We start from the raw sequence: 13,056 nt of genomic DNA, 5'->3' as shown, positions 1-13,056 counted from the left end.
GGGGCAGACACTCAATGCAGGAGCTGCCCCCAGCCTATAGGCCCCTGGCCAGCCAAGGTGGGTCCGAGCGGGGGGGGGGCCCTGATTGTCCTGCCAGCCACCCTGCAGAGAGAGGCGACTGGTAGCAGCAGCAGGAGGCAGGCAGAACCAGTGAACAGGCAGTGCCAGGTTGACCAAGGCAGGTGCCAGCCGGGGGGTGGGGGTGGAAGATACACACCCTACCTATGCATGAATTTTGTGCATGGATTTTGTGCACTGGGCCTTTAGTATTAAATTTTAAAAGACCACCAGTGGGCACCTGAAACTGGGGGTGGTATTGAACCGTATTATATACTTGCACTATGTTTCCTCTTGCATATACATACCCATGATAAAGTTTATAGTATATATTAGGCACAGTAAGAGATTCATGATGAATTATAAATACACAATTATAACAATATATTATAATAAAATAACCATTGTGATCATCTGGATGGCTACTAAGTAACTAAGTGGGGGAAGAAAGAGGATATTTTGGACAAAAGGATGATTCACGTCCCAAGCAGTATGGAGTGGGATAGCACGAGATTTCATCACACTACTCAGAGCAGCGTGCAATTTAAAACTTAGTTTATTTCTGAAATTTTCCATATGCTATATTAGGCCAAGTTTTACTGCAGGTAACTGAACCCACAGAAAGCAAAACCACAGTAAGAGGGACTATGGGTGTGTGTGTGTATCATACACCTCGCGTGGTGTGCAGTGTGTGCTGGAACCAATTGTGAGCCTGTCTTCCATGGTCTGCATTCTGCAACATGTTGGTAGCTTAAAATCCACTGCACTGGCAATATTTGTGCCATGGAAATTGATAAACGCTACAAATCAGGCCTTTTTTTTCTTCCCCTGGAGAGCAAGTTGTTAAACACACCACTGGCCCCGTCCTGCCGTGGTTCTGACTGTTTGGTCTGACTCCCCCAGCGATTCTCATGTGCAGCAGGGAGGAGAGTGCTCAGCGAACACACACGACACGAGGTTTGAACATTTGAAACACAGAATATTGATGAGGTACATGAGGGATACAAAATGCCACATGGGGATGATTCCCGGAAGAGTTTTGATCTTGATGTTGTTTAGTTGAAAGGGGAACATGGAGACTAATTAGGGGAAAGATCTTATGGGAGAAATGAGTGACATAGTCAAAAGTAGAGAGGCCACAGGCAGAGACTGATTGCAAGTTGGGCAGCAACACACTGAGAAATGATAGAAGTGAAATAACAAAATGTCTTCCCAAGGCAATCCGGGATATCCAAGAAGCCACGGATGCATCGGGTTGGTCTTCACTGATCTTCACTGTCTCACAGACCCCGCTCCAGATTTGCCCTTGAGAGGAGAGTTCAGACTCAGAAATAGGGAGGGAAAGGGAGCAGGAGCTCAGTGGACTTCTTAATCTCCATTGCCTGAGGACAGTGATGAATTGCATCAACCCAGGGACTGCGTGGAAGCTCATGGAGGATAATGTAAATTTTACACTACATTTAAAAGAATTTCTTCCTTTTTCATCTCTTTCAAAAGACCCTCCCACATGGTTTCCCAGGTGGCAGTCTAGGCTCACATCCTTTCTTCATCAGCAGTGTTTGAGGGGTTACGTTTAGATCCTGATGTGAGGTGGTGAAGATTTTAGCACAAGTAAATATTTTACATATCAAGAAAAGGGCTCAGAAGTGTGTAAGGAGTCCTAGGTTTTGCTTTCTAGCCCTTCACTGGGCACACTAATCTCTCTGCACCCTGTTTATCCACCTTTGGAAAGGGATAACAACTACACTTCTTCCCTTACTCTCAAGAACATTTTGGAAGAGAGCGTTGTTATGTTGTAACTTATTTTGGGGTGCTAGGTGTCATTTTTATTTCCAGAGGTGGATATTCTTGGAAATTCTGGAATTCTAATTCGTTTAAACTACCCTTTTTACTGCAAGGGTTTTTGTTGCTTGTTTTAAAACAAGAATGTTTTTAAACTCAGGGGAAATGTGTTCCTGTATATAAATACATGTGCCTAGCGAGAAATAAAAGTTTAAGGGGAATTCTACTGGGGGAGGCGGGGTGTGACTGGACAATTCATCAGCCACACACCTCAAGTGTGTCACATAATCCCCGATGGGAAAGTTAGAGTCCCTTATAAATCTAAAGGGGAAAATCTACAATATTCGTATTAACTTTTTTTAAAATTTCAAATCCAGTAAAAGCAAAAGCTTACTAGTGAACTCTACTATATATTTTCATTCTTAAAGCGACGAAATAAGCAATAAATAAAAATTAATTAATTTTCTAGGTTTTAACAATTTGAAGTGGTTGAATCTTCAGCCCCATGGGTCACATTCTTAACTTTAGTAGGAAATAGTGGTAGATTATGTTGCTGTCATCATTGTTTTAATTTTAAAAAAACACTATAAGTGTATCAGGTTATTGCCCTTGATTGAGGGAGCTTTGTTTCTCTATTTTTTTTAATATTTTTAATTTATTTTTTACAAAGAGGAAGGGAAATGGCTAGAGAGTTAGAAACTTGATGAGAGAAACATCAATCAGCTGCCTCCTGCTCACCACCTATTGGGGATGTGCCCGCAACCAAGGTACGTGCTCTTGAGTGGAATCAAACTTGGGAACTGTCTGTCCACAGGTCTACACTCTATCCACTGAGTCAAACCAGTTAGGGTTCTAGTTTTTATTTTGATAAAAATACATTTCGCCCTGGCTGGGTGGCTTAAATTAATTAGAGTGTTGCCTCCTGCACTGAACAGTCTTGGGTTCGATTCCCAGTCAGGGCATATATCCAGGTTGTGGATTTGATCCCCTGTTAGGGTTTGTATGGAAGGCAATGGATTGATGTTTTTCTCTCTCTCTTTCTCCCTCTCCCTTCTTCTCTCTTCTGTAATCAATGAAAAATGTATCCTCAGGTGAGGATTTAAAAAAAATAAAGAGTACGTCTCTCTCTAGGACTTCTCACAAGATTTTGCTGGTTTATCAGATATTAATGTTTCTCAATTTCCCCCTTTTAAGGCTTTAAACAGAGATTAGAAGTGAATCCTTATATGTAATTCAGACTTTTTTTTTTCCTCACCAGAGCCCTACCCACAGGATAAAAACAGGTTTTTAAAATCCCCACAGTTATCCTTCCTTTCTACCCAGTTTCCTCATTGTTGTACAGCCCTGGCAAGCTACACCTTTAGCAATGAAGACAGGTCTAACCCCACTCCTTTTCCACTTCCCATTGAGGGAATTGGCAAGCTTTCTGTTTCTGAAAGATTGGAAACAAAGCTATCTGTTTTGAAATAAGAGTTTTTACCTGCAAATAGCATCTCTTGCGGGTGGTGTGTATCAGGGAGGAGAAATCTCTCTAAGCCTTGGTTATCAGAAAGGGTTTTTTTTTCTCCCCTTTAAAAAAAAAAAAAAAAAGTTGAATGTTTTTACAGAGACTTCAAGGGCAGTTTTAAGGATGTTTATATTTCAGACAACCTAAACATTGTTTGGAGCAAAATGAGAGATTTCATTTTGGGACAAGCAAGTTGATGAATTGCAGTCAGCATCGTGTTCTCAAAGAAGGCATTTTTACTTGGGGCTTTTAGTCTAGACATGCTGAGGGAGAAGGAGGAAGGAGAAAGAGGGGAGGGCATTCTCACTGTAACACTCATCTTTTACATGGCACCCTGGCCAATGCAGTTAATAGTTCATAATAAATCAGACTTGCAAATAGTCCGTCTTCGGCTCACTCGGGAAGCCTAGTGATTTACATTGCCCAAGTCATAAAAAAACACTGATTTATTTTCCTACTTATGCTCTTTCAAGCTGGTAAAACATTTTGTGGGTCAGCCAATGTTTGGTACCAACTGGTAAAACATGAAGAATTATATCAAAGTCCGCCCTGCGTGGCACTGTTTTGCTGCATAGGAAATACTTTTTTTATTTCACCCCTGACCTCTGACACTGCAAAGGTCAAGGGAGAGGGAGAGAGCAAAGTAGAAACCAACGTTTAACCCTGCAATAAAATAGCTCCAGGATATAATAACACAGGGGTAGGGCAGAGGAAACATGTCAACATGATCATTAACTGTAAACATGTGGAATAATTAGCTCACAGTGGTAATAGAGGAATATTGGCAGAGATGAATCTAGCTGTGTGGGTGGCAAATGTCTTGTAGAGATGACATAAACTTCTAACAGAATTGAGAGAATACCACTCGATTTGGGGAAATATACAAGCTCCAAAAGGAAAAATTTAGTGTTTCTGGGCTTGACAGATTTCCTATAGTTTTTAAAAGTGTAATAGTTTTCAACGGTGTGGTGAAGTCTGTGTGTTAGACTAGAAATAAAATGGCAATGACTGCCTCTTTTTCTCTACACTCTGATGTGAGTTGGATATAAAGCAACATATTTATTAAATATGTAAGCTTCCTTATTATTAGCCAAACTTGCTGGCCCAAATTAATGTAAATAATTGTAATCCTTAATCTTTGAATACAAATGCTTTGCTTTATCCAAGGTACTTCCTTTACATTCAGGAAATGTTTGCTGGACACTCTGATGTTCATGAAATAATTACTTGTTGACTTACTATTGTTATTGATATTTTCATAATCTTACTCAAAAGTCCTAGGATAATGACAAACGGTTGGTGCAGTCATGGTTAAAATCCAGAAATGTTCTGTTCCCTGGCAACAAATACAAGTTATGCAAAGTTTTATACACATAGAAAACAAAAAGGTTTCTCCTAGTCTATTAATCAGTAAACACATCTGGAATATAACCATTAAGCAACCTTCACCACAACCATTTTTTAAAAGTACTTTGCACAAAAACAAGAATATTCCTCAATAGTTTTGGAACTGTTGAAATAAATTTCCTCCTTCTGAGTGCTTCCTTCATGCAAAAATCCTTTTGCTATACCTTTAGTTATTTTTTTTTTTTATATGTGAGGGCTCCTTCAGTGAGAATTAGAAATGGCTTAGAAAGTTGATTATGCTGTCCTAGCTGGTTTGGCTCAATGGATAGAGCATTGGCTTGCAGACTTGATGGGTCCCAGGTTCGATTCCAGTCAAGGGCACATGCTCAGGTTGCATGCTCAATCCCCAGTAGGGGGCAGGCAAGAGGCAGCCGATCAATGATTCCCTCTCATCATTGATATTTTTAGCTCTCTCTTCCTCTCTTAAATCAATAAAAATATATAAAAGTAATTTAAAAATAGGAAGTTGATCAAGATCATGATCCTCAGAAATCATGGCTTATAATGTCCTGAAACTTTCAATTAGTTTAAACATAAAATTACTTCCCTATCTGAAAAAGATGTGACTCTGGAGGTATTTTTATATATCCGTTCATCCCAGTAAAGGACTTTGTAGTATTCTAAGGATCTGTGACCTGTGTTTGCCATATTTTCAGTGATGAAACTCTAGTCGAGGGCACAAAGAAGGCAAACAGAAGTACATTTTAGAAACTTAAGATGTCTTGTTTTTTGTTGTTGTTTTATTTGTTTCTATTATTGGATCACAGGTAAAGAAATAAACACAGGATGAATAACTGTAATTAATAATCACAGTTAATTAGTACACTAATAAAAAAAAGAGAGAGAGATGCAAATTGACCATACCTCTGTGACACCCACCAGCCATCAGAAGTGAGTATGCAAATTAACGTGACAAAGCTGGTGGGTTCATTTGCATACATGGGCTCCAAGTGGCCTGGGTCCCAGGAACATCCTCAGGACCCAGACCGCTCTGAGCCTGTAGGCCCGCTAATATGCCCTGAGTGACCAGGGTCCCAGAACACCCCCAGCCAGGAGTGGCCTACAGACACCAGTGCCAAACAGCCTGGGTCCTGGGACGAGCAGCACGCCCCCAGCCCAGCAAACACAGCAAATGCAAACTAGGGACATGCCCCTAGCCCAGTGGACACAACGCAGGGGATCCTCTGCATATTGGCTACAGAGGAAACACCTTCTTCTTTTAAAAAAGAATATGTATTATTGATTTTTTTTTTTTTTTTACACAGAAGAGGGAAGAGGCATAGACTGTCAGAAATATTGATGAGAGAGAAACATTGATCAGCTGCCTCCTGCATACTCCCCACTGAGGATGTGCCCCCAACCAAGGTACATGCCCTTAACAGGAATCAAACCTGGGACCCTTCAGTCTGCAGGCCCAAGGTCTATCCACTGAGCCAAACCAATTTGAGTGTAAACACCTTTTCTGACCGCTCATTGGCTAAGCTCCCTGTACACCACCACTTGCAGTGTTCTTGGTAACTTGGGTAATAAGAATCCAAGAAGTTGATCTAGGGTTTTTCCACCTCACTCCTGGAGGAAAAAATGAAAGTCTGCTACTGGAGGGATTAAGAAATGTCATACTCCGCCCTAGCGGATTTAGCTTAGTGGATAGAGCCTTGGCCTGCTGACCACAGGGTCTGGGTTTGATTCCTCTGTAGCCCATTTACCTAGGTCACAGGCTCCTCCCTGGCTGGGGCACAGGTCAGGGCTCATGCAGGAGGCAACCAATCAAAGTGTCCCTGTCACACTGATGTTTCTCTCTGTCTCTCTTCCACACTCTCTAAAAATCAATGGAAACATATGTTCAGGTGAGGATAAAAGAAAAAGAAAAAATGCCAAAGCCGGTTTGGCTCAGTGGTAGAGCGTCGGTCTGCGGACTGAAAGGTCCCAGGTTCGATTCCGGTCAAGGGCATATACCTTGGCTGCGGGCACATCCCCAATAGGGGGTGTGCAAGAGGCAGCTGGGCGATGTTTCTAGCTCTCTATCCCTCTCCCTTTCTCTCTGTTAAAAATCAATAAAATATATATTTAAAAAAAAAAAAAGAAAAGAAAAAGAAAAAAAGAAATGTCACATCTTATGAAAGATACATCTTGAAAATGCCTACAGAAAGTTGTCATGTTTTCATGGTGAAGGGACTAGAGTCCATGTTGATGAAAACACCTGTGGTGACTGGCAGTGGCTGCAGCAGCCGGGTGATGGGCTGGCACCTTCCCCTGATCAGCCCGGTTGCCTCCCACAGAAGGAGGCCAGACTGTGGCTTAGGCCTGCTCCCCATGGACATCTCCTGAGGGTACCCAGTCCATGAAAGGAGGCAGGCTGGCCTGAGGGACACCCCCCCCCCCAACAGTGCATGAATTTCATGCTCTGGGCCCCTAGTAGTCTTATAAGATTTTTACTTTTTTTTTCCCTTTGATTGTCACATTGCTCCTCCCACCCTGAGTGGCAAGTAGATGGGTTTTATCCCTACCAGTCTGACACAGTGGGACTTAGACAGGTTAGACAACCCATTCATTCCAGGGTTGGTGCTGTGGTCAGTGACATCTAGGGTCAACCTTCTTTTGTCACCACCCCCTAATAAGACCTTTGAGCAGACTACAGTAAGCTGATGCTAACACATGCAATGTAGTCCTTATACTTTTATATTTTTATATACATAAAGCTACCATAGACAAAAGATGGGGAACAGCTGCCATAAACATCTCAACTTCGATTTGCCTCCTAGCATTTCCACCAGAATCCCTTGCCAGATTCTATGGTTTATATATGATCCATTTAATGTATTTTCTATAAACCTGATATAAAGTTTTCCTAGTTGGAGGAAGTAATCACTTTCCATTAAGTTAAACAGTCCTGATCCACTGGAAGTTAAAATATCTGACAGAAAAATAGAAACAGTTGGCTTTGTGGTCTTCTGGGTGGAGACAGAATGTTGGTTGATTTCTGATCATTGTTGCTGACAAGGAGAGCCCATGATTTCTGCTCTGACTGGTCTGGCTCAAGATAGCCATGGACATGAAAATATCTTAAAGGTGTCATTCCAAGTCCTTAAAAAAAAATTTTTTTAAACATATGAAGATGACAAAAGGAGTCTGTCATGAAGCCATTTCTAGATTATCAGATATTTGTAGGGTTTTTTTGTTTGTTTGTTTGTTTGTGGGGGTTTTTTTGTTTGTTTGTTTTGCAAGGTAGCTTAAATTACAAATTTTACTTGTGTTTTTATCCTATAGTAAGAGTTGCAGAAATTCTTTGCAATCAGGGGGGTAAATAGAAAAAAAATTGATTAAAGCCAACATAGACTCCTCACTACACACAAAGAGGAACATCCTGGTGACAAAACTCTTCAAGTTTGCAGGGAGGCTATTTCCATTTCGTGGTTCTCTTTAGGATTCAGTGGCCTCCCTCCCACTGCAGACCTGCTATGTAGTCTGCACGTGAACATTAAACCCAGATACTGAGCTTTCCTCCAGCTCCACCCCTCCCTTGGCTGGCTCTGTGGTGAGATCTAGGATTCAACTCTTAAGACATCTTAAAATTCCATCAAGCATTAGGAGATGGAATTGGATACTGGGCTGTCTTCCTCCTTTGGAGCAATCCATGGAAGCATACCCAAAGGTATATGCCACGTGCGTTCTTTGGCGTTAAAAAGAATTAATGCCATAAATTAATTAAAATTAATGAAGATAGGTGCAAACCATATTAAAAAGAATGAAGATAGGTGCAAGCCATATTTCTAGGATGTAGTGTGCTCTTTTCTAAATTTAACCAAAGCAATAAAAGTTACATTTATTAAATTCCTTTCCTCCCTCCCCCATTTGCAATAGAAAACTAAAGCAAAATGAGTGCAATTTTTCAATAGTCATAATAAAAATACAGTTCTCGAACTCTGTCCACTTTCCTTTCCCACTCACCAGTTTTGTGCCAAAAAAATTCCCATGTTTCGCCCCGGTATGGTGCAGCCTCAGTTGTCTTTGTGAAACAAGTGTGTGAATGGCGAGCAGCTGTTCAGTATGTAGAGCCCTTAGTTGGCTGGTGCTCATAAAAATGTCACAGTGCACTTCCATTTTGAAAATTTCTTTTATCCTCCATTCCAGAAGCGCCATTCCAGGACTGAGCCTTCTTTCTTTCTTTTTTTAAAATATATTTTTATTGATTTTAGAGAGGAAGGGAGTGGGAGAGAGAGCTAAAACATCAATGATGAGAGAGAATCATTGCTCGGCTGCTTTCTGCACTACCCATACTGGGGATCAAGCCCGCAACTCAAGCATGTGCCCTTGACTGGAATCGAACTTAGGACCTTCCAGTGCGCAGTTCAATGCTCTCTATCCACTGAGTCAAACCAGCTAGGGTGAACTGGGCCTTCTTGTCCAAACTGCTGCTATTTGGCCTTCCCACCTTGTCGACAAGCCCCTAATGAAATGTATATGATGCCTGGCTGCTCTTGTGGGTCCACACAAGCTCAAAAGTCCTTTGGCTTATGTGGCAAACATGAAACAATGTCAATATATACCTCAAGGTGCAAGCTGTGTCTATAAGAAGCTTCAGTGTCTTCTACATGAATGAAGAGGGCTGCATCTGAGGGGTGCCTAGTAGCCACTCTGCTATGGAAATAAGATTCTTTGGGGACAGAAGCCTTCTGGGAAGTCTGCCCAGCCAGGACACAGGGCAGCTGAGAGTGGGTTTCCAACTTTCTTTCTAACAGGGAGGACTTTTCTTCTCTCAACCATATGCACACTTTTGTCACAGCAACCAAGTCCCTGGAAAGGTGAGGTTTATAGAGGTGAGTGCCATACGCCCTGCCCACACCATCTGCTTGGCAGCCAGGCTGTCCTGTGGAGAATGGCCAGTCAGAGCTATGGGAAGAAGAGAGAGAGCTCTCCGCTAAGTAGCCTATTGAGAACACTATCCATTTGAGCGTGTGAGAGCCACACTACCTCCAAAAGTCCACACTACCTCCACCCTCTGAGATCTAGTTACGGACCCAGTGCTGTAACTAACAACTCCCAAGCAGAAGAATTTCAAGGTCAGCGGAAAGAGACCTTCGTAAAACAACCATTTGTGTTGTGTTAAGAGCTGTTAGGGAAACAGTGAGAGGGACCATCCTTTTTAGGCTGAGTTGTGTCTAAGGGGTTTGAATAAGCCGCTTGCATATCAGGAGCTTCAAGAGCTCAAACTAAACAAAGTTTCTGGGAATGTTCTGAACAGCTGATCACATTCCATCTGCCACGAGGTCTCTGTGAGTTCATGGCCTGGAAAATTCTGTTTCCTTCTGGATTTAGAAGAGGTTTCCAGATAGAATAGAAACGCTGAGAAATGGAGTCATTACGGTTAGATCCAGGAGGCAGATTTCCAGCCTTCCTGAGTCCTATTAATTGATTAACCAGGAGAAGAAGGAATAAAGGAATACCTGTCGGCCTGTTTAGAGTCATAGCCTCACTCCACACTTCGGGTCGTAATGAGAAGTGAGTCATTTGGGGACGGGTGAAGGGAATATCTGCCAAACAGCTTAGTGGCTTTCTGGAGTTTAAAATACTACGTGAGAAGAGAAGGTCACAGGGCAGCTGACCTCGGGCCTGTCTTTCTTTGGTCTGTCCGTGGCTTTGATCAGGATACATCCTCCTTTGTGGCCGGGACTCCACAGAGAGTCCTGGGGTCATGGCCCGCTGCCTATCAAGAGGTGGGAACGTGCTGCCGAAATGGTGACGCCCGAAGTTCAGGGGGTTGGGAGTCGAGGGGAGGTAGCTTCACACGTTCCACATTTCCCACATAACCCAGAGCAGACTAAACAAAACGGGTGTGAAATCTCGTGGCTGGATACTGCCGCAGTTATATTTTCTAAGCCGTAACCCATCCATGGGTAGGTTTCGTCCCAGGATTTACAGCTCTCTCTCCATCTTGCGGGGGAAGAAAGTTTGAAACCTTTTGCAAACGGTTTGCAGTAAGCAGAGAGCTTTGTGATTAAAGCCCAGGATGGAGTTCCTGTGAGTGTGTGTGTGTGTGTGTGTGTGTGTGTGTGTGCATTCATGTGAAGTGAGTACCCGCTCACGTGGGCTTTCTTCCTCCCGTTTGCTGCTTTTACGCAAAAGCGTCACACATGGTAGCAGTTAGGAGCCCTTCACAGCTGAAGTGTTTCAAACACTAATGAATGGAAGTTTGGTCATATAATGCAGACAAGCTCTAAGGCATGCGTTACTGAATGGTGTACTGTGGTGACCTGGGGAAGGAAGAGAGGTATAAATTGTGTCAGTTAGCCACCCAGACAAAATGAAGCCATGTGGAAAATCAAATCTATTAAAGTATGAAGACTGTTCTAAGCTGTTTTAAGCTGGCCGTTCATAAAGGGGCTCAGCTTGCGGCCGGGGTAAATGTTTACCTCTTCTCCCAGATCTTTTTCACATGCTGTCGCAGGAGACAGTGTGCAGCGTTTGATAAAAATCATCCTCTCGCTAACGACGCTTTTATCAGCAATGTTTATTGTCTCCGCTTTACCACCCATGTCCTGAGAGGCACTGCACATTTGTAAAATAAGCAAAGGGAAGGGAGCTGTGCGGCCCAAGCTGACTTGCTGAAATGCCAACAAATTCCATAACCACGAGGAATCAGGAGAGAGAGAAAAAAAGGAAAGAGAAGGAGCAATTAGATTTATAGGAATACGAGGCCCTGCAAAAACATACATATTAAATTTTCTCTGCTTGGCCAGCCCAGCGTTAAATGTTTGGTTGGTGTGGATCTAGCACTGAGAGTGAGCAGTGATGCCAAATTTCGGTCATTGCCTTAAAATGGAGTTTCGTGCACCGAGGAACCCCGTTTAGAGAGGACGTGAGGAGGCGGCGCCCGCAGCCTGAGCTCAGGCTCCCGCCTTCACTCATGCTAACACTGCATGGTCGCGGGGGCTTCGTGGTCACACACAGGTTCCGACGCCCATCCGACAGCTCTCATCATGGCCCTACTCACCATGTAACTTTGGGTACATTGCCTTGGTTTTCTCACCTGTGCAATGGGGATAATAGCAAAGGGTCCCTAAAAGCATCTAGGAGTCACCATAAAAGCATCAGCTATTATGACCAATATCTGAAGGACACCTTTATTTATGCCTAAGTAAGGATCTCCAGGACTCTCTTTTTCTTGCTTGAAAACTGATGAGTGGCATGCTGTGGGGAAAAAATTTCACCCACTTCTTTTTTACCCTCATTGGTGAGGAAGCTTACACTGGCCTGACATTCTGTGGGCGGCAAACAATTGAATTTGCTGACCAGCCACCTTGATGTCAAGCCTTAAGTCAACAGGGGCTCATGACTGCTCTGGGGAAAAACAACACCTCGGTTCCTTAATGACCGATTTAGAAGCCCTGGGAATGCGGAGCCTGCCCACCCGCCGCATCCTCCAGTGAAGGGGGCACAGGGTGCTGTGGGCACGGGTACCCTCTGACCCGTGTCAGAGCAGCCCCCGCGGTCTCATGCTTGTGGCCTTTGTGTGTTCCAGGAGGAGACTGAAGAGACATCCTCACAAGAGTCTGCAGAAGAGGACTAGGGGGTGCCCACGTTTGATTTCTACCTCAGCAGCAGTTGGATCTTTTGAAGGGAGAAGACACTGCAGTGACCACTTACTTTCTGTTGCCATGGTCTTTCCACTTCCATCTGGGGCGGGGCAGGGGGGTGGGGGAGGGGCGGGGCTGGGGGAGGAGAAATCACATAACCTTAAAAAGGACTATATTAATCACCTTCTTTGTAATCCCTTCACAGTCCCAGGTTTTAGTGAAAAAACTGCTGTAAACACAGGGGACACCATTTAACAATGCAACTTTTAATTACTGTTTTCTTTTCTCTTAGCCTACTAATAGTTCCTTGATCTGATAAGCAGGAGTGGGTGGGTGAGGCAAACTCCGAATCAGGTTTAATCGATCACTGCACTGCACACAGACCAGAATCCTGTCACCCCCGTGACGCCGGGCATTCATTCACGTAGGAAAGGCGCCGTGTGTGACGCTGCGGCCCCCAACGCCACCCACCCCACTCACGTAGTGAGGCTTCTGTTTAGAACCAAAGATAGGAATAGATAACGACTTCTCTCTCCCTTTCGTATAATCTTGTAGACACTTGATGATTTTTTTTTTTTACTTTTATTTCTAAACCAGACGAAATGCTGATGTGTCCTTTCATTCAGCTAACAGACCAGAAAAGGTTATGCTCATTTTTTTCAAAAAGGGAAGTAAGCACACGAGTGTCGCCAGCTCCCATATGTATGGCTATCACATATCAGTAGGGGA

At 43.3% G+C, this 13,056-nt stretch overlaps 1 protein-coding gene across 3 annotated transcripts in view; it reads left to right on the top strand.

Moving 5' to 3' along the window:
• Window positions 1-12,618, top strand: part of HMGA2 (high mobility group AT-hook 2) — a 140,153-nt gene extending 127,535 nt beyond the window's left edge. Inside the window, exons 5-6 of one of the 3 annotated variants that reach the window (XM_084877618.1) lie at window positions 9,493-9,555; window positions 12,273-12,618. In XM_084877618.1, the coding sequence (XP_084733744.1) occupies window positions 9,493-9,555; window positions 12,273-12,320 (111 nt within the window). In that variant the 3' untranslated portion in view covers window positions 12,321-12,618. Of the gene's footprint in view, window positions 1-9,492; window positions 9,571-12,272 lie in introns of all 3 variants that reach the window. The other 2 variants (XM_084877617.1, XM_084877619.1) reach the window with 2 other exon arrangements.
• The last annotated feature ends 438 nt before the right edge of the window (window positions 12,619-13,056 follow it).

Source organism: Pipistrellus hanaki (assembly GCF_964339955.1).
Source record: "Pipistrellus hanaki genome assembly, chromosome: 3".
NCBI lineage: Eukaryota > Metazoa > Chordata > Mammalia > Chiroptera > Vespertilionidae > Pipistrellus > Pipistrellus hanaki.
The sequence above is the reverse complement of the archived record's forward strand: the minus strand, read 5'-3'. Positions and strand labels throughout refer to the sequence as shown.